We start from the raw sequence: 23,278 nt of genomic DNA on the forward strand, positions 1-23,278 counted from the left end.
TAGTGCTGCTTTTGTGGATGACCACTGAGAATGGAAAGCTAGTGCTACTTTTCTGGATGACCACTGAGAATGGAAAGCTAGTTCTGCTTTTCTGGATGACCACTAAGAATGGAAAGCTAGTGCTACTTTTCTGGATGATCACTGAGAATGGAAAGCTAGTGCTGCTTTTCTGGATGACCACTGAGAATGGAAAGCTAGTGCTATTTTCCTGGATGACCACTGAGAATGGAAAGCTAGTGCTGCTTTTCTGGATGACCACTGAGAATGGAAAGCTAGTGCTGCTTTTCTGGATGACCCCTGAGAATGGAAAGCTGGTGCTGCTTTTCTGGATGACCACTGAGAATGGAAAGCTAGTGCTGCTTTTCTGGATGACCCCTGAGAATGGAAAGCTTGTGCTGCTTTTCTGGATGACCACTGAGAATGGAAAGCTAGTGCTACTTTTCTGGATGACCACTGAGAATGGAAAGCTGGTGCTACTTTTCTGGATGACCACTGAGAATGGAAAGCTAGTTCTGCTTTTCTGGATGACCACTAAGAATGGAAAGCTAGTGCTACTTTTCTGGATGATCACTGAGAATGGAAAGCTAGTGCTGCTTTTCTGGATGACCACTGAGAATGGAAAGCTAGTGCTACTTTTCTGGATGACCACTGAGAATGGAAAGCTAGTTCTGCTTTTCTGGATGACCACTAAGAATGGAAAGCTAGTGCTACTTTTCTGGATGATCACTGAGAATGGAAAGCTAGTGCTGCTTTTCTGGATGACCACTGAGAATGGAAAGCTAGTGCTGCTTTTCTGGATGACCCCTGAGAATGGAAAGCTGGTGCTGCTTTTCTGGATGACCACTGAGAATGGAAAGCTAGTGCTGCTTTTCTGGATGACCCCTGAGAATGGAAAGCTGGTGCTATTTTTCTGGATGACCACTGAGAATGGAAAGCTAGTGCTGCTTTTCTGGATGACCACTGAGAATGGAAAGCTAGTGCTGCTTTTGTGGATGACCACTGAGAATGGAAAGCTAGTGCTACTTTTCTGGATGACCACTGAGAATGGAAAGCTAGTGCTACTTTTCTGGATGACCACTGAGAATGGAAAGCTGGTGCTACTTTTCTGGATGACCACTGAGAATGGAAAGCTAGTTCTGCTTTTCTGGATGACCACTAAGAATGGAAAGCTAGTGCTACTTTTCTGGATGATCACTGAGAATGGAAAGCTAGTGCTGCTTTTCTGGATGACCACTGAGAATGGAAAGCTAGTGCTATTTTTCTGGATGACCACTGAGAATGGAAAGCTAGTTCTGCTTTTCTGGATGACCACTAAGAATGGAAAGCTAGTGCTACTTTTCTGGATGATCACTGAGAATGGAAAGCTAGTGCTGCTTTTCTGGATGACCACTGAGAATGGAAAGCTAGTGCTGCTTTTCTGGATGACCCATGAGAATGGAAAGCTGGTGCTGCTTTTCTGGATGACCACTGAGAATGGAAAGCTAGTGCTGCTTTTCTGGATGACCCCTGAGAATGGAAAGCTGGTGCTATTTTTCTGGATGACCACTGAGAATGGAAAGCTAGTGCTGCTTTTCTGGATGACCACTGAGAATGGAAAGCTAGTGCTGCTTTTGTGGATGACCACTGAGAATGGAAAGCTAGTGCTACTTTTCTGGATGACCACTGAGAATGGAAAGCTAGTTCTGCTTTTCTGGATGACCACTAAGAATGGAAAGCTAGTGCTACTTTTCTGGATGATCACTGAGAATGGAAAGCTAGTTCTGCTTTTCTGGATGACCACTAAGAATGGAAAGCTAGTGCTACTTTTCTGGATGATCACTGAGAATGGAAAGCTAGTGCTGCTTTTCTGGATGACCACTGAGAATGGAAAGCTAGTGCTATTTTTCTGGATGACCACTGAGAATGGAAAGCTAGTTCTGCTTTTCTGGATGACCACTAAGAATGGAAAGCTAGTGCTACTTTTCTGGATGATCACTGAGAATGGAAAGCTAGTGCTGCTTTTCTGGATGACCACTGAGAATGGAAAGCTAGTGCTGCTTTTCTGGATGACCCATGAGAATGGAAAGCTGGTGCTGCTTTTCTGGATGACCACTGAGAATGGAAAGCTAGTGCTGCTTTTCTGGATGACCCCTGAGAATGGAAAGCTGGTGCTATTTTTCTGGATGACCACTGAGAATGGAAAGCTAGTGCTGCTTTTCTGGATGACCACTGAGAATGGAAAGCTAGTGCTGCTTTTGTGGATGACCACTGAGAATGGAAAGCTAGTGCTACTTTTCTGGATGACCACTGAGAATGGAAAGCTAGTTCTGCTTTTCTGGATGACCACTAAGAATGGAAAGCTAGTGCTACTTTTCTGGATGATCACTGAGAATGGAAAGCTAGTGCTGCTTTTCTGGATGACCACTGAGAATGGAAAGCTAGTGCTGCTTTTCTGGATGACCCCTGAGAATGGAAAGCTGGTGCTGCTTTTCTGGATGACCACTGAGAATGGAAAGCTAGTGCTGCTTTTCTGGATGACCCCTGAGAATGGAAAGCTGGTGCTATTTTTCTGGATGACCACTGAGAATGGAAAGCTAGTGCTGCTTTTCTGGATGACCACTGAGAATGGAAAGCTAGTGCTGCTTTTCTGGATGACCCATGAGAATGGAAAGCTGGTGCTGCTTTTCTGGATGACCACTGAGAATGGAAAGCTAGTGCTGCTTTTCTGGATGACCCCTGAGAATGGAAAGCTGGTGCTATTTTTCTGGATGACCACTGAGAATGGAAAGCTAGTGCTGCTTTTCTGGATGACCACTGAGAATGGAAAGCTAGTGCTGCTTTTGTGGATGACCACTGAGAATGGAAAGCTAGTGCTACTTTTCTGGATGACCACTGAGAATGGAAAGCTAGTTCTGCTTTTCTGGATGACCACTAAGAATGGAAAGCTAGTGCTACTTTTCTGGATGATCACTGAGAATGGAAAGCTAGTGCTGCTTTTCTGGATGACCACTGAGAATGGAAAGCTAGTGCTGCTTTTCTGGATGACCCCTGAGAATGGAAAGCTGGTGCTGCTTTTCTGGATGACCACTGAGAATGGAAAGCTAGTGCTGCTTTTCTGGATGACCCCTGAGAATGGAAAGCTGGTGCTATTTTTCTGGATGACCACTGAGAATGGAAAGCTAGTGCTGCTTTTCTGGATGACCACTGAGAATGGAAAGCTAGTGCTGCTTTTGTGGATGACCACTGAGAATGGAAAGCTAGTGCTACTTTTCTGGATGACCACTGAGAATGGAAAGCTAGTGCTACTTTTCTGGATGACCACTGAGAATGGAAAGCTGGTGCTACTTTTCTGGATGACCACTGAGAATGGAAAGCTAGTTCTGCTTTTCTGGATGACCACTAAGAATGGAAAGCTAGTGCTACTTTTCTGGATGATCACTGAGAATGGAAAGCTAGTGCTGCTTTTCTGGATGACCACTGAGAATGGAAAGCTAGTGCTATTTTTCTGGATGACCACTGAGAATGGAAAGCTAGTTCTGCTTTTCTGGATGACCACTAAGAATGGAAAGCTAGTGCTACTTTTCTGGATGATCACTGAGAATGGAAAGCTAGTGCTGCTTTTCTGGATGACCACTGAGAATGGAAAGCTAGTGCTGCTTTTCTGGATGACCCCTGAGAATGGAAAGCTGGTGCTGCTTTTCTGGATGACCACTGAGAATGGAAAGCTAGTGCTGCTTTTCTGGATGACCCCTGAGAATGGAAAGCTGGTGCTATTTTTCTGGATGACCACTGAGAATGGAAAGCTAGTGCTGCTTTTCTGGATGACCACTGAGAATGGAAAGCTAGTGCTGCTTTTCTGGATGACCACTGAGAATGGAAAGCTAGTGCTACTTTTCTGGATGACCACTGAGAATGGAAAGCTAGTTCTGCTTTTCTGGATGACCACTGAGAATGGAAAGCTAGTGCTGCTTTTCTGGATGACCACTGAGAATGGAAAGCTAGTGCTGCTTTTCTGGATGACCCCTGAGAATGGAAAGCTGGTGCTCCTTTTCTGGATGACCACGGAGAATGGAAAGCTAGTGCTACTTTTCTGGATGACCACTGAGAATGGAAAGCTGGTGCTATTACAAGGCGCACACATCTATGCCAGTCCTTCGTCCATTAGAGCAACCATCATGACTATGGGCTCTATTCACAAAGAAAAGTGGGAGGGATATAGGTCATTAGGTAGACAGTGTCTAGGTCCACAAACAATAGGTTGACAGTAAAAAGGTTGACACGTGAAAAGGTTGGCATGCATTAGGACGGTTGTCATGGTAAAAAGGTCGGCATGGGAAAATATCAACATACGCTTTCACGTCATTTGTGTCGATATATCGAAATAGGTTGACATGGACACTGTATAGCTTACTCGTATCCCCTCGCATGGCTCGTTATGTTCTCCCTCTATGTCCATGGTGCGGTAAAGTATGAACAAGTCGGTTAAAAAAATATGAAAAACTCATGTCAACCTTTTTACTGTCCACCTTTTGACTATGTTGACCTAATGCATGAAGACCTTTTTCATGTGTCGACCTTTTGACTGTCAGCCAAAAGTGGTCGACCTTTTGAATGTTGACCTAGATACTGTCGACCGCATGGACACATACCATTGAAAAGCATATTCATATTTTACTGGATGCCAGGATAGTCCTAGCAGTAAAGGGCTGTCCCGGCAAGGAGATGACAGCCCACTCAGTATGTACCCTGTGCGCATGTGTCTCCCGGCCAGAAAGAGAACCGTGTCTTCCTGCTTATCTCACTTTCTAATAGGGTGGGATTTTTTTAGACATGTGCGATTTTTGGTTAAAAACGTCCGAATTCGCACGTTTTTCAAAAATTGCACATGTAATAGGGTGCGATTTGCGGCAAAATTTAATTTTTGCACATGTGATTTCGGGCAATTTTTGGACATGTCCAAATATCGCCCCCAATTACATTTCGCCCTCTGTTTGAAATATGACAGATGCTGGTTGTGTGGTACTTCTCCAGCCACTTTATCTCTTTCTGAGACTTAGGCCCTTATTCTGGTTCACTCGCAAAGGCAAATTCCTTCTCAAATGGACAAAACCATGTGCACTGCAGGTGGGGCAGATGTAACATGTGCAGAGACAATTAGATTTGGGTGGGGTTTTACTTCAAAGTGAGATCTATATTGCAGTGTAAAAATTATTTACCCTGCACAGAAACAAAATAACTGAATTGAAAACCTTTTCATAAAGGGCCACAGAACATTAAAAAAACTAGATTTACTTATCCTTCTAAAAAGGAAAAGGTGAGATGTTTCCCATAGGAACCAATCGGATTATAGCTTTCTTTAATCTTCTGCAGTTTACAAAATAATAACTAGAATCTGTTTGGCTGTGGGCAACACCTACATTTACTCTTAAGAACCGTGTCATTTAAAAAAAATGGATTCCTCTCATCTAGATGCAGCAGATCATGTGCAGGAGCAAAGTTTATGGAGCCGACATGGACCCAGTCTGGTCCACACTGCCTGAGATGGCGTTAGTTTGTGGCGAAACAGCGAGCTTTGAACCACATGGTAATTAAACTAAAGCAGCGTCTTGGTAAATAGCAATGTGCTTGTTAAATTGTGAAAAGCACAAGAATTTAGCCATCTTCGCTTCATAAATAGAACCCCTTTATTTACATTATATCTATGTAGATATATCACCTAGATTCATCACTGCTGAGTGGGGGCATTGGCTTGAATGGGGCATGACCTCTGATGGGTGAGCAAGGCTTTGCAGCAAGTCTCACCTTGTTTTCATTTTGGGGGCATGCCCAGGATCCACTGCTCCCTAGCTCACTTCCCTGGATGCCATGCGTGTATGCATGGATCACCCACTGCTTTGCCATTCAGAATAGTGGTGATCAAATGCTCCCCCAGCGTGGCAGCATCTCTGTGAGAGATGTTCAAAATATCAGCTAAAAATCCCAGCAACGCTCACATTTGTTATATAAATTCAAATAAAAAATGTTGTGTAAAAATAGGTTATATTTCCTATATGAGGTAACATTACAGGTTATTATGATGAATGAAAAGGTTTTCATGGCAATTTTCACACCTATTCTGACTAAATTCACTTGGAACTCAAATCGCTAATGGAAATGTGTGTCTCTTTAGAATGTTATAGGTCCTTTATGTATTTCATAGCCATCTGTGATCCTCAATCTGTAAGCCATGTACTGGTTGTATACTCGTGTTGTGTTGCATTCCGTTTGGAGTGCGATAGTCATTCCCTTGAAGGAAAACTGTGCAATCCCTTCGCTCTCAGTATCCCTCATTGGTAGAGACTGGAATTCCTATCTTATATACATCTGAGATATAGGGGTATATTTAATGCGGACGGCGGGGGGGTTTGTATGGCGTCATACCCCCTCGTCGGCTGCTCCCTGTATTCATTGTTCCGGGGAGATCCTCTGATGGCGAGGATTCCCCAGAACGTTGGGGTTCACTGCAAATTCAGCGAGCCCGCTGCATATAGCCGGGAGCCTCACCGTTTTGAGGGCCGCACAAGCCGTTTCCACCTTGCTTTTTGGAAATGGGGAGCGAAGGGGGTGGGTTGAATACAGAGGGCAGCCTATGATGGAGAGCAATAGGCACTGCTCGCCTCCATAGCTCATCTCAACGGCATTGAATATACCCCATAATATAATGGAAAGCATAGCACTTGGCTCAGTTAACAGAAAACTATTATTGCTATGCTCTCCGTTGGCATAGCTCTATCCATAATTCCTTTGTTTGTTATCCTGTATGTGCAGATATCAGATAGAACAAGAAGTATATACAGTAACTACAGTCTTAAAATGTTCATCTGTAATATGTTTAAATTATGATTTATTATGACAATTTTCCTCATCTTTGGATAACTGGATCCTTCCTTTGTCTCATGCTATAATTATATCTTCATGCTACGAGATGAGAATCTATTACTGCTACCTATTTTTCCCTATCCCATCTAAACTCGGAGGTTGTAGCTGGTTGCCAGGCAACTGGAACCATTTTCATTTTGCATATAAATGCCACTCACAGTGACAGGATCATTTGAATTAACAAAATGTATATTAGAACCATTTATTCATCTATTACATATCAAAGCAGCTAAGAATCTCAGCCATGCATGGGTTACCATGGGAACCAATGTACTGTGTCTGCACTGATGACAAGCTGCATTTTCCATTGCATTCTGTGTCCTCACTGTATACACTGGAACTGTTTGAAATGAAATCGTTTTTTTTTCAGTTACCATTAGTAGAAAGCAATAATTAGCCAGGGGACAAAATCAAATTCATGTCTGCTACTCTTATTGGACCAAGTTTTTCCAAAACATCCTTGGCTTTTCCTATTCTACATCTACAGATGGAGCTTCCCTTGTCCTTGCCCAGCGCCCGCCAGAATGCTCCCTCTGCCCGTCTATGCTTCAGGGAGATGGGCAGGGTTAGGGGGGGGGGGGTGCGGGGAGGTGGGGGAAGCATCGGAATAGGGTGGTGAGTCTTGACTGACCTACATTTGTGGCGTTCGGCTCCGAGAACAGCTTGCGGCTCCGAGAATGTGACGTCAGCCTGCCGTGTTCGCATGGGGATGCCAAGCGTTTTCCTTGGCGCACTCACTGTTTTTGTGGGCACGCCAAAGAAATGCGCGGCATCCCATTTGCATTCCCCCGGCCTGCCCCTATGATTGTGAATAGCTCGGCGACTGTGCAAGTCGACTGAGCCATTCACAAAGGACGGCTACACATGCGCAGTCTCCAAAACATCGGGGCGCGGCCGAACTCGCAAAACTGCGAGTCAACATGAATTGGGCCCTTTTACTTTCCTAGTGTTCTGTACTAATTCCTGATGCATTCAGACTAACAGAATAAGTTACATAACTGCATTTATAACCTATGATAAAACAATCTGTGGTAACGCTAAATGGAAATAACTCAACATCACAATACAGGGCCCTCGTGCAAGAACCCCAGACCAATTATTGTTATGGGAAAACTAAGTTGCTGGGAATGAAAAACTAACAGAAATAAATTGAAAGTAACACTGACATGTAATCATTGTATTCCGCCCTAGGCTCGCACTGCGATGGCCAATGTGGTAATTACATCCCTACTGGTTGTGTCCACTTAATTTGAGATGTTGTCATTAAATGCTCATTTTTATAGATGCTCTGTGTCTATGTGACCTCTGTTCTACTCTATTTCAGGATAAAACCGGAACCAGCCACTGCTAAAACCAGATATAATTGATCTATATGTTAATTTCGAAGTCAATGGACACACTGGCTTGTGTCATGCAATTAGTCTACTGAGCAAAGTGCCTGTTATGCAAATACATGTTGACACTTCATCCTGTTACAAGCAGCAAGTCTTTTCTCTGTTCTTGTCTGATACATGCAACACAATTAGGGAGGCCCATCGTTGTCATTGCCATAGATGGTTGCCATTGAAGAAAATAGTGCAACTGGCCATTGATAGTGCTAAACCATGCATTGGATGACCATCGATATTTTTACCTATCAATGGTCATCCATTGAGTTTGACTGATTGGCCTGTGGGCGGAGGATGTTCGGTGGGGCGGCAGGCGCAGGGCGGGTGCAAGGCATTTCAGGCAAAGACCTGTGCCGTGGGGGAGGGGGGGTTGTGTGCCGCTGTCCTGCTCCACGGGGCGTGGGGTGCGACCGCCATTGGCCTGCTCCACGTGGTGGTGGCATGCTGTCGCCGTTGACCGGGGGTGGTGTATACACTGGGAGAAAATAAAACGGCATGCAGGTGTTTAAAGTGTATGATACATTGTGTTTGTAGTATAATATATCAAGGATGGATGTCAGCATGTTTGGACACCAGTGCTGAACTACACATCTATCACTGTAGCACAGTTAGATAACATCACCAGGCGTATATTATTATATGATGGACATTGCATAGGGCAGGAGGAATTGCTTCAAGCTCTCACAAGCAGGGCCCTCTTTATCCTGCGCCTCGCGTCTGCACCTCCTGTTGTCACCTCATCTGTACTCTTTTTGTTTTATGAGCGCTTGTATTTGTAAGATTTATAACTCTGGCCGTCCAGGGCTGCGGAATTTGTGGAACCCTGCAAATAATCATTTGTTGCTGATAAGTAGAAGGTGATGGGCCAGGTTCCATCTCTGGGACCAGCATTCAGGTTACATCTGCTCAGATGGATTTCAAAAGACACCTGTCTATGGGCAAGATATACTAAGCTTGAAAAGCGATACAATGGAGAGTGATAAACAGGTTGGAGCTGATTGGTTGGTGGTTTTTCGCTCACCATTTTATCACTTTTCAGGGCTTAGTACATCTCGCCCTGAGTCCTGTTCTCTTTATCCCTTCAAACTTTGTAGTTGTCCATAACGGTCATGTGAAGCTGAGCTGGAATCCTGTGTTCAGCAAAAGACATGTTCCAGGGGTGCATCTGAAAAAAACCTGCTTTATACGTCACTCACTGACGCAGTGCTCTTTTCCTTAATTTAAGAATCTGCATATTGTGTAGTGCTCATTATTTACTAAAGTGCAGGTTTACAGAAGTGGAGAAGTTGCCTGTAGACGATTCCAGCTATTATCTTTTAGAAGGTTCTAGATTGGCAGTTCCCAGACTTGGTCCTCAGGATCCCACCCAGGTCATGTTTTCCAGGTCACCCGCAGGAGCGCTGTATATCACCAACTGTCATGTTTTTAAAAATACACAGATCACCTTGAAAACATGAACTGCGTGGGGGTCCTGAGGGCTAAGTTTGAGGACTTGTGCGTTAGATAAATGATAAGCAGCATATTAATATATATATATACCCCTAAAACTCAAATAATGTCTTTATTATCATCATTCAGTGACAGAGCTTGTGGGTGGTGCAAAAATATAATTTGGGCCCCCTTTTTCCACCCCAAGTTCACAATATGCAATACTGCAGTATTTGACAAGGAGAGGCAGAGGGTGACAGGGAAAAACAGTGGGTGACAGCCGTGGGCACCAATGGTAGTTCTGCCTCTGTTATTTTAGTAGTATATTTACACTTCAGCAGCAAGAAAACGACCCTTTAACTTATGCCCTACATTTTGGTCCAGCTCAGTCTGTTTATAACAGGTACATGGAAGACTGCTGGGGCAAGGCATTTTTCTGCCCTGGGCTACCAATGCCACCCCACCACTGGCACATTTAACATCATGATGACACAAAACAAATTTGGGAGGAGAACTGGGTGCAGCACCTCCACATCTACTGTTGTCTGGTCCTAGCACTGCTGTACTTGCTACAAGTCTGTTCCACAGTAGACCTGCAAGCCGGATTACTGAATAGCCTTAACCAGGGCCGGTGCTAGGGTGTCCGGCGCCCTCCTGCAAACCATACATTTTGCGCCCTTTCACATTGCCATTGCAACAAGCTGCAGCCCGATTGTGGGAGTGTATGAAACATGCGATCCTATGGAGGATCTCGGGTGCATGTACATGTATGCATACACCATCTCAGTGCTGTGTCTGCAAAATGCTGCAGGCACTAAAGGTGCCCATACACAGTCACACTGCAAGAATCGCATACGTTAGATCGCATCGCACGGCATGCATGCAATGTGTGTGCGATGTGATCCGAAAGCAGTACAAAAAGTATGTGCAGCACTCGTGACTGAGGGGGAAAGGAGGGGAGAGAAGGAAGAGATGGAAGAAGAGGGGAGGAGATAGAGGGGGCGGAGTGTTGAGGACTGGCACAGCACACTGAGAAGAGGGAAGGAAGGGGAGGCGGCGCTGCTGCCTGTTCGTCATTTAATTGACAGCTGACAGGCGCAGGGAGCAATGGGTAGGGGGCGGATCCAGACATGACATGTCATCTAGGCATTCACAGACAGCGCTACATGCCTCAGCGCAAGTGTCCGTGAGGAAGAGGGGGCAGGTCGCAGAAGGAGGACAGTGTGTACGAGGTGCAGGGAGCTGCAGGAGGCAGTGACAGTGAGTTCTGAGGCAGCTTTAGCAGAGCAGGGAGGGAGACAGCGCCTTTTCAGCATGGCGCCTCCCTGCTTTGCAGGAGCTGCTGAGTGGGTAGCGCCGGCCCTGGCCTTAACTATATTTCACAAATGCATTGGAACTGTACCTGTGGTTAACCTCCCTTGGATTTGCCCCAACAGAACATATCAACAGTGAGATGGGAACAGGACTGGAGAACGTCTTTTGTAGTAGGACCTCCTAGAAGTTATTGCCCATTGCTAAGGCACCAATGGCATATAACTGAAACAACTCGGATGTAAATCTTTATCCATGAAACAGACTTTTTAAAACTAAGTATTCATTTATATAACTGTCATGTTTTTTATTTCCTTGTAGTGTTTAAGTTCCCGGTCAGCTGCACATGTAGACAAGACCAAGAGCTACATATGATTTAATCTGTTCCAAATTAAAGGCTGTGATGGGTACACAGGGCCCTGCTAACTCAGATGTCAGCCTAGGCTGATGTTAGACAAGATTTTATCCTTAGCGCTGTTCTGTGCCACCTCTACCCCGTATAAGCATGATAAGTGGGAAGTTTTGTTTAAGATACAGATCCATTGTCTTAATTCCTTATCCAAAATTATCACATCAAGGACTTGGCACAAAGTCTGATGCCAAAGAGAGAACTTCTGTATTTGTCTTGATAACCAGACATTTTAGTATCTGCCGGCAGATGTAGAGTATGATAATATTAGAGAGGAAGGAGACATTCGCTTTAAATTGGCATTTACAGAAACCATAGTAATTAGTCACTTATATTTTAACATCAATTCCTCTTGACATCATCAGGGGAATACATTCAGTAGAGCAGGCATATATTGTCCAAAGGAATATACTGTAACTACTACAAATGTGGAGGCAGCAATTCTGTGGGTGGTAGTCCCAAAGTGACGGCTAAATGATCAAATCTCAGCTGATTGGTTTGATATCATGTAAATAATGATGTTTCTCACCCAGTTATAGCTGTAAGTATTTCCAGTATACAGACTGATGTTGTCACTTATCTGTACCGTACAACGCTTAATGCAGGTTATCAAAGTAGCCCATTGCGGTGTCAACCGGTGTACAATTACCCATTGCCTTGAGTCGCCACTTACTGGGGGCAGCACTTATTTTATTGCAGTTGGTTTGAAATGTTCCTTTAAATACAACATATTTCTACTCTACTGTACCATAGGACATCCGGAATGGGGTGTGACAGGGAGAACATGCGCAGATTACCTGTGTATGCTGTCCTAAATAGTAAATAAGCATATATAACTAAACATAAAATGAAATGTCAAGCTCTTGGTTTCTTTAATTATTATGTTATATTATAATACCAATCGCTAAACAAGTGCTTATAACCAAACAATGAAAATAATGAAATGGTGGGTGACCAATGCCATTGTGACTAGAGGTGACCCCTAAATTAGCCCCTGGGAATTCTAGAGGACAGTGTTGAACTCATACAAATGGAAAAAAACAAACTATTGACTGAATCCAAAACGGATTCGCTCATTCGCTCTAATGGGCCTACACACGGAGCGATTAAAGGGCCTTCTCTAAGTCATCTCACTAGATAGCTTAGAAACTGCCCCTACATTGCCTCGTGTGTAGGGCCGTAGCGATAGCGATGCTCGGCCCCACGTGTCGCTATCAGGGCCAGTGTTCTCACCGGAGAACACTGTCCCATACAGATCGCTCAGCACACATCGCTGACACATCACTGTGTGCTGATCGATCTTGCTAAGCGCCCTGAGCGATCTAGCATTGCTTCGGACGCTCAGCACATCTCCACGTGTATAGGCTCCTTAAGAGAGTTATGCGCATTTAATCAGAGATACATATAAAGGATAGAAATGCATACTGTATGTGAACATCCAAAATGACATAATAAATCACCATTTAAAAAAATGTAATTACCATCCATGAAACATCACTATCTGATAAAGACCTATAGATACCATCACTATCTTTATAAGGACCTATAGTCCAAATAAAAATAAAATGAACAGGGAGTGAGAATGTCATTTTATGGGCTGCAGCGGTCCGAGTAAAGAGTAAATGCCCAGATTACAATGGCAAATGAGACAGCGCAGCAGCTGAATAAGTCTTGGTATGCTCACTGCATGTAAAGCTCCTGGGTATAGGGAAATCTCCACAAAGTACAGTGTTCAGTGGCTGCCAGGATCTCAGTGTTTCCAGGTGTGGACCAAAAGGTCGACATGCATGGGAAAATAAGCGACACATAAAAAAAGGTTTCGTTTTTTTTTGTGTCAATGGTGACACCAAAGTACATGGACTGGCAGTTACAGCACCACATCCACTCACTTCAATCAACACTCTTTGGGCCAGGCTTAGAGTGAAAAAATCCAAAACAATTTAAAGAAAAAAATCATGAAAAACTCTTGTCGGCCCATTATATAAGAGTTGCTTCTAGTTACATTATTTAGATGCAAAGACATATTTCAGCTTTTGTATGCTTGTCAATAACAGTAATGAAGGAGTCTTCTGTCCATATGGTATGCTCTATAAACCTTAAGTCAGAAGATCGACACAGGCAAAAAAAGTCAACATGGGTTTGGTCGACGTGAGTTTTATTGGGATAATTTTCCATCCACGTGGGCTCCAATTAAAAATGGCAAAGTGTGCTGAGTGTGGCAGTAGCAGAGCAAGGAGACACTAACTGGGGGTCCACCTGCCCAGGTGTTGACAGGTGACACCAAAACTAACTTGAACAGCTCATGTTGACCATTAGTGTGTCCACCGTTTCTGTGCCTAGGTTTTTTCTAGCGTCGACCTTGTACAGTTCGATCTTTTGGGGCTGGCCTGCTATACCACACCCTTGTCCAGCTGGTCCATAAGAATCTGTTTTTGCTATAATTCCCTTTATCATGTTCTAGCAAATAAGTAAGAGCTTCCTTTAGTGTATGCTACAGTTACTGTGAGCACTGCATTGTACCAGCCAATAAAACTCAGCATTATCTACCTGTGACTTGTTTCCATGGTAACACATTTGGGGACATTTCTGAAAACGTTACTACAAGTGATTATGTAGAAAAGGTGTTTCCCGCAGCATCTAGTCAGACATATGCTTCCATTTTCTACACCAGTTGGGGAAAACAGCGGTTTGTTCACTACGGGGTGGGGCCATGGCACAAGCAGTGGAGGAGGAGGAGGAGGAGGGTTATGTGCGGCATTAGGCAGGAGTAGATGTGTGAGGAGCTTTTGAGTAAGATGAGAATAGCATTTGGGGAAGATGTATGGGGGTAAGGTGCGAGAGACACGGGAGAAGCCTTGAATGATAGGTGGGGATATTTGATTGGCATGAAAGAGAATGTGGGGTGATCTGATTGGGATGTGGAAAGATCTGAGGGGAATGAGAGGAAAATGTGGAGAGATCTGATGGGCATGTGAGGAAATTGTGGGGACATCAGATGGGCATGTGAGGGGACTGTATCAAGATCTGATGGACATATGTGGAGAATGTGAGGTGTTCTGAGCATTGACAGAATGTGGAGAGATCTGATAAAAATGTGAGAGAATGTGTGCAGGTCTGATTGCCATGTGGTGAGATCTAATGAGCTTGTGAGAGAATGTGAGGAGATCTGATGAGCATGATATGGTAATGAGGGGGGGGGTTCTGATGGGCACGTGAAGAGAATGTGTGCAGATCTAGTGGATGTGGAGATAACTGATGATAATTTGAGGGGAATATGGGGAGATTTGATGGGCATTTGAGGGAAATGGGGGGACAACTGATGGGCACGTGTGGAGATCTGAAGGACATGTGAGCAGAATGTTAAGAGATCTGATGGGCATGTGTCAGGATGGATGAGATCTATTGGACATGAGAGATAAATGTAGATACATCAATCGGGCATGTAAGGCAATGTGCGGGGCAGTGGGGAGATCTGAGGAGAATGTGGAAAGATCTGATGAGCATATGAGAGGAATTTTTGGCGCATCTGGAGAAATGTGGAGAGATCTGATGGGCATGTGAGGGACATATGGGGAGGATCAGTTGGACATGAGAAGAAATGTAGGGAAATCTGGTGGACATGTAGGGATACCTGATGCCAATATAGGGAAATCTGAGGGGAATGTGGCAGCATGTGGTGAAATGTGGGGTGATCTGATGGACATATGAGGGGCATATAGAGAGATCTGATAGGCATGTAAGATAATGTGAAAAGATATGTGGGGCACATGGGGAGATCTGATAAGCATGTGAGAGGAATGTTAATGTTATTCTATCATTCGCTTACCCCTACCATCTCATACCATCAGAGCCTTCCCTTACATTCTCCACATTTGAAGTCCATGCAATAAGCTACTTCCAATCTGTTAACCTTTGTGTAGCGGTCATTTACCATCCTGGGTCACACACTTCCTCTCATCAGACATTCCCTTCACTATTTTATTAGATTTCAACCTCCCGATTGATAACCCCACATAACCATCTGCTTCTAAACCCCCCTTACCTCAAAAAAATTACTTGGTCTCCCCCTTTGGGACCTCCACAACCTCTCATGTAAATGGCCACTCATTTGATCTGGGCTCCACTCATCTTTGTGATATTTCTGATTTCTCCAACTCCCCATTCCTCCATCACCTGCTCTTGTTTAACTTAGCCCTCTCTGCTTCTACATCTCTGCCGCCTAAAGGTACCATCACTAAGCGTAACATTCAGGCAATTCACAGTTTCCTTATCTTCCTTGCTTGATTCCCTTTTCACTATGCGCACTTTCCCATGTCCTGATCCAGACCCTTCCCTATACAATACCTACATTACTTCTGCTTTTGCTCCAGCGACCATGTGCGTTGTCAACATATATTACATATCAACATTTATAGGTAATATACTGTATTTTGCCATTTTGAATGCCAACATAATGGGTGTAGTCAGGGCCGGCGCTACCCACTCAGCAGTTCCTGCAAAGCAGGGAGGCGCCATGCTGAATAGGCGCTGTCTCCCTCCTTGCTCTGCTAAAGCTGCCTCAGCCCTCAATGTCACTGCCTCCTGCACGCCGCCCACAGCGCCTGTCTGACAGCGTGTGGCAGTATGGAGAGGCTGAGCAGCTCCCTGCACCGCGCACACACTGTCCTCCTCCTGCGACCTGCCCCTTCTTCCTCACGGAAACTTGCGCTTTGGCATGTAGCGCTGTCTGTGAATGCCTGGATGACATGTCATGTCTGGGTCCGCCCCCTACCCATTGCTCCCTAAGCCTGTCAACTGTCGAACAGGCAGCAGCGCCGCCTCCCCTTCCTTCCCTCTTCTCAGTGTGCTGTGCCAGTGCCGCTGCCAGTTCTCAACACTCCGCCCCCTCTTCTCCCATCTCCTCCTTCTCTCCCCTCCTTTCCCCCTCAGTCACGAGTGCTGCACATACTTTTGTACTGCTTTTGGATCGCATCGCACACACATTGCATGCATGCCGTGTGATGCGATCTAGCCCATAACGTATGCGATTCTCGCAGCGTGTATGGGCACCTTTAGTGCCTGCAACATTTTGCGGACACAGCACTGATATGGTGTATGATACATGTACATGCACCCGAGATCCTCCATAGGATCGCATGTTGCAATCGGGCTGCAGCTTGTTGCAATGGCAATGTGAAAGGGCGCCAAATGTATGGTTTGCAGGAGGGCGCCGAACACCCTAGCACCGGCCCAGGGTGAAGTATGGGGGTCCAATGGTCGGGACTAGGCCGATGTCGGTATCTCGACTGCTGGTACTCCGACAGGGGGGCAAGCGCAGAGAAGCCCCTTGTGACCTGCACTAGCCACAGGTTCTGTTCTCCCTCTATGGAGGTCATGGAACCCCACGAGGGAGAATAGCCCCTGTAAGTTGGGAACCCGAATGTCAGACTTTTAACAGTCAGGATTACGACGTCCCATAAGTCCCAGGGTATGCCCAGCGTGACTGGGAATTCAGGCTGCCTCTGGAAACTGTCTGCACTGCTGGCTCCTTCTTAGTGATAGGAGCTAAGCGTTGCAGCACCAGGCTTCCATGCACTGTGGTGGAGGCGGAGCCAGCATTTTGGTGTCACTGCCTGCCTCTGATTTGAAGTATACAAGTTTGCTCATCACTGTTCTACACTGTAATTAGAAATTCCATGTGATCTGATTGGTTCTTTAGGGGCAAAACCAAATTTTTTAGTTACCTGTAGATCAACTTTCATAACTCTCCCCCATTATAGTAAAGGGTACAATTATTTCATCCTATAACACAGGAGTTCTCAAGCTTTGAATTCCACAAGAGTTCTTCAGCTGTGAAGATTGGGGGTTATCCAGATTCAATCGGTCCCCCGCGTGTTCGCACGGGGGACCAATTGTTTGCAACTGCGCATGCGCATAGGTGTTTATGCGCGTGTGCAGCCGCTGTGCGCGAGCTCCCACAGCGCTGACACACAGAAGTCCGAGCAGGGGGCGTGGGGTGGCGGGCCAGGGAATTTGCACATGGGAACGCCCAGCGTATGCCCAGCAGTGTACGTAATGGGTGACTGCGGGGCGATTACCTGCTCCGGAACACTGTATTATTCTATCTGGGAAAAAAAGTCTTAAACTGCTCCTTTGACACCCCCTTTAGCTACCTATACCTAGGAAGGACTGCCATACCTACATAGACTGAATACTGCCAATTTATATTTAAAAATACATATAAATACACCTAATTATATGGGTTTCATTTTTCTATTCATAGATTGTATTGGTAAAAATAAAAATTGTAAATAGTAATATAACTAAAATGGTAAAAAAAACATATTGGCTATTTTGCTAATACTCTTTTTAAAAAATACACTGGTTTAAAGTTGAATAAAAGATTCTAAATAAGTTCTTGTAAATTATCATTTAACTTTTTGGAAATGAATAATGAATTTTCTTAGGACAGATATACATTATATACCTTATACATTACTTTGAGATAGTAATAGTTAATAATGAATATATACTGTATATTAACTTTGTAAATCAAGAGAAAATGTTAATATACTGTAATAGAGATTTGCTTTATGCTCATCACTCATACATAATATTGTATATGCCACTGCTGTAACACCTTAACATACTGTATATATATATATATATATATATATATATATATATTTATATTTATATATAACATGTTATCATTGGCTGCCAGTCCTTTTTTTGTTTCTATTTTTCGTATATTATATTTAAACATGTACTAATGCATGCTTTGTTTAAACTCCAGATGCCACCGTCATTAGCACCTACAGTACTAGCCAAATATTATATTTGTAATCGAGATATGGTCATGTGAATTATATACATGAAAAGTACAATCTAATGGAGGTCTACATGAATAATCAGCTGTTCAGTGCAACCCTGCGCCAAGATTTCATTTTCCTAACAAGTTTCCTAACATCCATTCTGAAAGAAAGGATGCTATGAATATTCTCACCTGATAGAATGTGTTTACTAAGGTAGTTCTGCAACTAGCAGCCCATTGGACATCAGCGATGGGGAGGAGCATGTTAGTACATATCTATAGTAGGCAGTAATGCTACAAAATGCTAAAGTGTCTCCCTTTATTTCTACTGAACATGTAATCATTCTGGAGCACCAGCACACTCTAATGCACCCGGTATAGGAAGGCCAGGTTTTACACAAAGCATGGGTTGGTGTATCTCGCAGACAGCTTCAGTGATGCGTTACTGTATCAGCTCTGCTTGCCTTAGTAAATTAAAAAGATGATGAAAGAAGGCAGGAGCTGGTAACAAAATGCTCCATTAAATCCATACCAGCTGCTATTTATAGATCAAAAATCTCCTTTGGAATAATCACTTCTGCCAGCTACTTAATATGCTGCATTTCCACTGCCTCCAGAAGAACCCAGATACACATGTGTGCTGCTAAATCTCTACACACAAGTTCTCAAGATAATATTTCTGAAATATATGATGGTGGGTGGATGGACCCTGTAGCGATTGCCTACAAAGATAAGCAACTGATTGCCACAACAGAATATAAATCGACCAGATATCGGACATATTATTCTAAAAATCTCCATTGATATAGGAATAAATGGCTGGTTTTAAATGTGTGCGGGGGATCGTGTGGATAGGCTATCTCACCCAAACAGGTCTGGCTGCTGCCTGTCTAATGTCCCTCTCATTAATCTTTCTTCCCATGAGACTTGTATATTGCAGAGCGATAAGCTTGAGAGATTGTCTACACTCTATGATTCCATTGCTCCCACCATTACCAAAATCCCCCTGGGCCTCCAAATCATTTACAACATTAACCCCATGCCAACTCCCAGATTGCCACATCATGCCTGTACGATGCCACTGATTAACATCACGTAATGAAGTGCCTGTAATGAAGTGGCTGTTGTGTGATAGACAATCATTGTTATAGCTCAGTTGCAGCTGAAATATGACTAACAAAGAGCCAGAAGGGGGTATTACATGTGATGCTGTCATAGCTCGACTCACTAACACTACTACTGTCAAATGCATGCTGGGAATTTGGGTATCTTTTTTTAAATTGGTATAACAGTAACAACGATAATGCATAATAAGCAGAAATATATGAAATACACACACACACACACACACACACACACACATATATATATATATATATATATATTACACACAAAACTTTTGATTATTAATTAGTTCTATTTCACATGAGATGTTGCTATGGGTAACCAATCAAAATATACGTATTTATTTAGCATTTTATAGAAGATAAAAGAAAGTATCTGATTGGTTGCCCATAGCAACATCCCATCTTAGTAAATGTCCCCCTTTGTACCTGGAGGGATGATCAGGAACTGGATCACAATGCTGCACACACTTTTAAAGGTATTACTTGCAAAGTGTTGCTTGTGGTATTTCAGTTATTTACTGACCTCTCTTCTTACTGACAGCTGGTTATTGGTTTCATTTTGCTTACAGTCATTACATTTACTGACGTTTGACCAATGTAAGCAAAACTAAGAGATAGGATGGGCCATTGGCTTTTATGATAGGTATCCGATGCTAATGATGATATACGTATATTGTAAATATATTTCTACAACAAATCACAAAAGTGCTATACAGCTATCACAGTAAGTATATACCAGCTGCACAGTAGCTGACGGCTATATACACCAGCGTACAGGACATACTGTACCTCAACATTTTCCCTAGCCCTGGGAAATACATCAAGGGCTGTTTAGCTGAGTTTCATATATAATGAATTTGGGATATGGTCGACAGGCAGGAAGGTTGACATGGGTTTAGGTCGACATGGGTCAAGGTCGACAGGTCATTAGGTCAACATGGGCTAGGTCGACAGTCAAAAGGTTGACATGGGGTTTTTCACTGTTTTTTGAGCTGGTATGTGCCAACGTAATCGGTACATCTGTCAGACCACACTTAGGTCTACAGTCATTAGGTCGAACCCACTAGGTCGACTGGCAGGAAGGTCGACCTGACTTAAGGTCGACATGGGCCAAGGTCGACATGACTTAAGGTTGAATTTGCATAAAGGTCGACATGAGGAAGGTCGACTGGCCATAAGGTCGACATGGGTTTTTCACCGTTTTTTTACCCGAATGTCGACACAGTCGACATGGACACAGTTGGCAATGAGAATCGGACCCTCGCATTGCTCGCTTCGCTCGCAATGCTTCGGGCACGGTGGCTCGCTTCGCTCGCCACAGCTTTAATAACCTCCTCCACGCCCTAGTGGATGGTAGGGCATGAAATACCGCCTGTCGGCACATGTCGGACCAAGAAACAGTGAAAAACCCATGTTGACCTTATGACCAGTCAACCTTCCTCATGTCGACCTTTATGCAAATTCGACCTTAAGTCATGTCGACCTTGGCCCATGTCGACCTTAAGTCAGGTCGACCTTCCTGCCAGTCGACCTAGTGGGGTCGACCTAATGACTGTAGACCTAAGTTCATTCTAATAGATGACCGCTTCCCATGCCAACAGGCGGTATTTCATGCCCTACCATCCACTAGGGCGTGGAGGGTGAATATAATAGTGTGCCGAGCGTAGCGAGGCACCGTGACTGAGGCATGGCAAGCAAAGCGAGCCATGCGAGGGGATGTGGTGCACTTCAAACTGTGTCCATGTCGACTGTGTCGACATTCGGGTAAAAAAACAGTGAAAATCCCCATGTCGCTCTTTTGATTGTCGACCTTGCCCATGTCGACCTAATGCCTGTGTCAACCTAATGTCCTGTCGACCTAAACCCGTGTCAACCGAGACCCATGTCGACCTTGCTGCCTGTCGACCTAGTGGTGTCTACCTAGTTGGTGTAGACCTAACAACCCACACCCATGAATTTGTGGAGATTTACTAAGCAACAGTCCTTTCCTAAACGTGAGGATTTATATTGGATTCTATAACATAGATAGAACTAGGAGCAGACAAGCTCTCTACTTCACCGTATAAATTGTGAAGACAGCATTTTACTACATCTTAATAAGTATTCAATTGTAAAAGCTGATATTTAAGTTAGAAGGAAACTCATGTAGCCTATAGCAACATAATAGTATTGCTCTCACTATAAAGCCAATGATGACGTAATACAGTACACAAATATGGACATGCCATACCTTTTCTTCCTGTCAGTCTCATGTGATAGATTCTATGTACATTACTTGCTAAGGTAAAGTAGCGCAGCCATTCGTTTTACTACCACTAGGGGGAGCTAAAGTCTTTGTCATAAACTCGATACACGAGTTTATGGGGAAATAATGTATCTAATGAACTTGATTTATTTCAATAAATTAAATTAATTACGTTTTTAACTAGAGAAGACTTTTTTTTATATGCGTGTCACATACTTCCAGCATTGCACAAGCACATTATATTCTTTGTACATTAGACTCTGTTCCCACCTACCGCAAATCTTTAGTCCAATCTTTTTCGTACACCCATGAGCCACACCACACCAGGTGTCATAGGCTGCAAAGGAAATACAAAGCATAAACAAAACATGCAAACACAATTTATAGATAGAATTGTATAAAAGTGTCAAATAATCGCCTTTGGCGAAAATGTTTTACACGACCACCATCGCCTTTTAGTAAATGCTTTATTGCAATCACAACGAATGCTGATACATGGGGTCGTGTTTTCCATTTAGTTCAGCAACAGATGGAGTGGAAATGTAAACATCCAAGGCTTTTCCAAGTTGTGGAACTATAGGTACCAGAATGCCCAATCAGTCTTCAGGTTATGCTGATACTTACAGTTCCACACCATGTAGTAATTAACCATGGGTTGCTTAACTATGTAATAAAATGATTCCTATTAATAACACTATTATTAAATTATGACTTGAAATAATCACCATACTGCACTAATTATACATATGTATGACAATCCAGGCGTAACAAAGAAATGTATCAGAGAAGATAAACGTTATCTCGCTGCCCAGACGATCCCCGTCACCTAATCTGACATATAGATCATTGGTGAATGGACATAGAAGACCAAGGTCTGCTTATCTTCCAATACATAAGCTTCAGATGGGTTTTAATAAAAAGAAACGTTTTACAATATTTTTTTTTTGTTCTTCTGCATAAACATTTATGCAGGATGCGATAACTTTCAGGTACACAGGAACAATAAAATAAATGTATAAAACGAATGTGTGAGCCTGGCTGATTGTGGGGAAATAATACTGGCGGCTGCCTATGTAGGTCAGGTTGGAGTTTGCAGAAACGCAGACACAATGCAGTAACCCCCATCCCACTCTCCCTCTTCCAGATAATAGGGTTTAATTCGGGTGCCATCAAATGGATCTCATCTGTGTCCTGGACACTTAGGAATTCATTGGTTCAGCTCCAGCCAAGTAAACTACCATGAAATGGGGGTCACAGGAAAGAGCAGGAATTAATTGGCTGAAAAATAGTATTTGAGTAGCTGATCAGGCTTGCCTGGCTACATAGGACTGGGGTGAGTGATGGTGCTGCGTATACACTACTGAGATCATGCCTCACCTCAGCCACCCCTCCAGGTAACCACAGAGCACAGGGCCCAGCCCGGGTAATTACCGTGTTATACCCACTTCTCAACAAGTACATTAGCAGTCCAATTTAACGCGATCAGCACATAAATTCGTTTGGATTCCCCAATACGTTGCTCTTAATAGGGTCAATAATTCTGAAACATTTAGGGTACATGGTATTCGATACCATAGTGATTGTAATTATATAGATATATATAAATATATATAAATATATATATATATATATATATATATATTTTTTTTTTTTCTTGCTAGGAGTTCTCAAGTCATTTTG

General features: G+C 43.6%; 1 protein-coding gene across 3 annotated transcripts in view; it reads right to left on the bottom strand.

Moving 5' to 3' along the window:
- The window catches only part of GAD1 (glutamate decarboxylase 1), an 83,431-nt gene that overhangs the window by 54,816 nt on the left and 5,337 nt on the right, over positions 1–23,278 (bottom strand). For 2 of the 3 annotated variants that reach the window (XM_083154836.1, XM_083154837.1), the window contains exon 3: positions 21,873–21,935. The exons of the other annotated variant lie outside the window; for it this stretch is intronic. In XM_083154836.1, coding sequence (XP_083010962.1) covers positions 21,873–21,935 — 63 coding nt within the window. The remainder of the gene's footprint in view (positions 1–21,872; positions 21,936–23,278) is intronic. 3 annotated transcript variants of the gene reach the window in all.

This window comes from Crinia signifera, chromosome 7 (assembly GCF_055691185.1).
Source record: "Crinia signifera chromosome 7, ASM5569118v1, whole genome shotgun sequence".
NCBI lineage: Eukaryota > Metazoa > Chordata > Amphibia > Anura > Myobatrachidae > Crinia > Crinia signifera.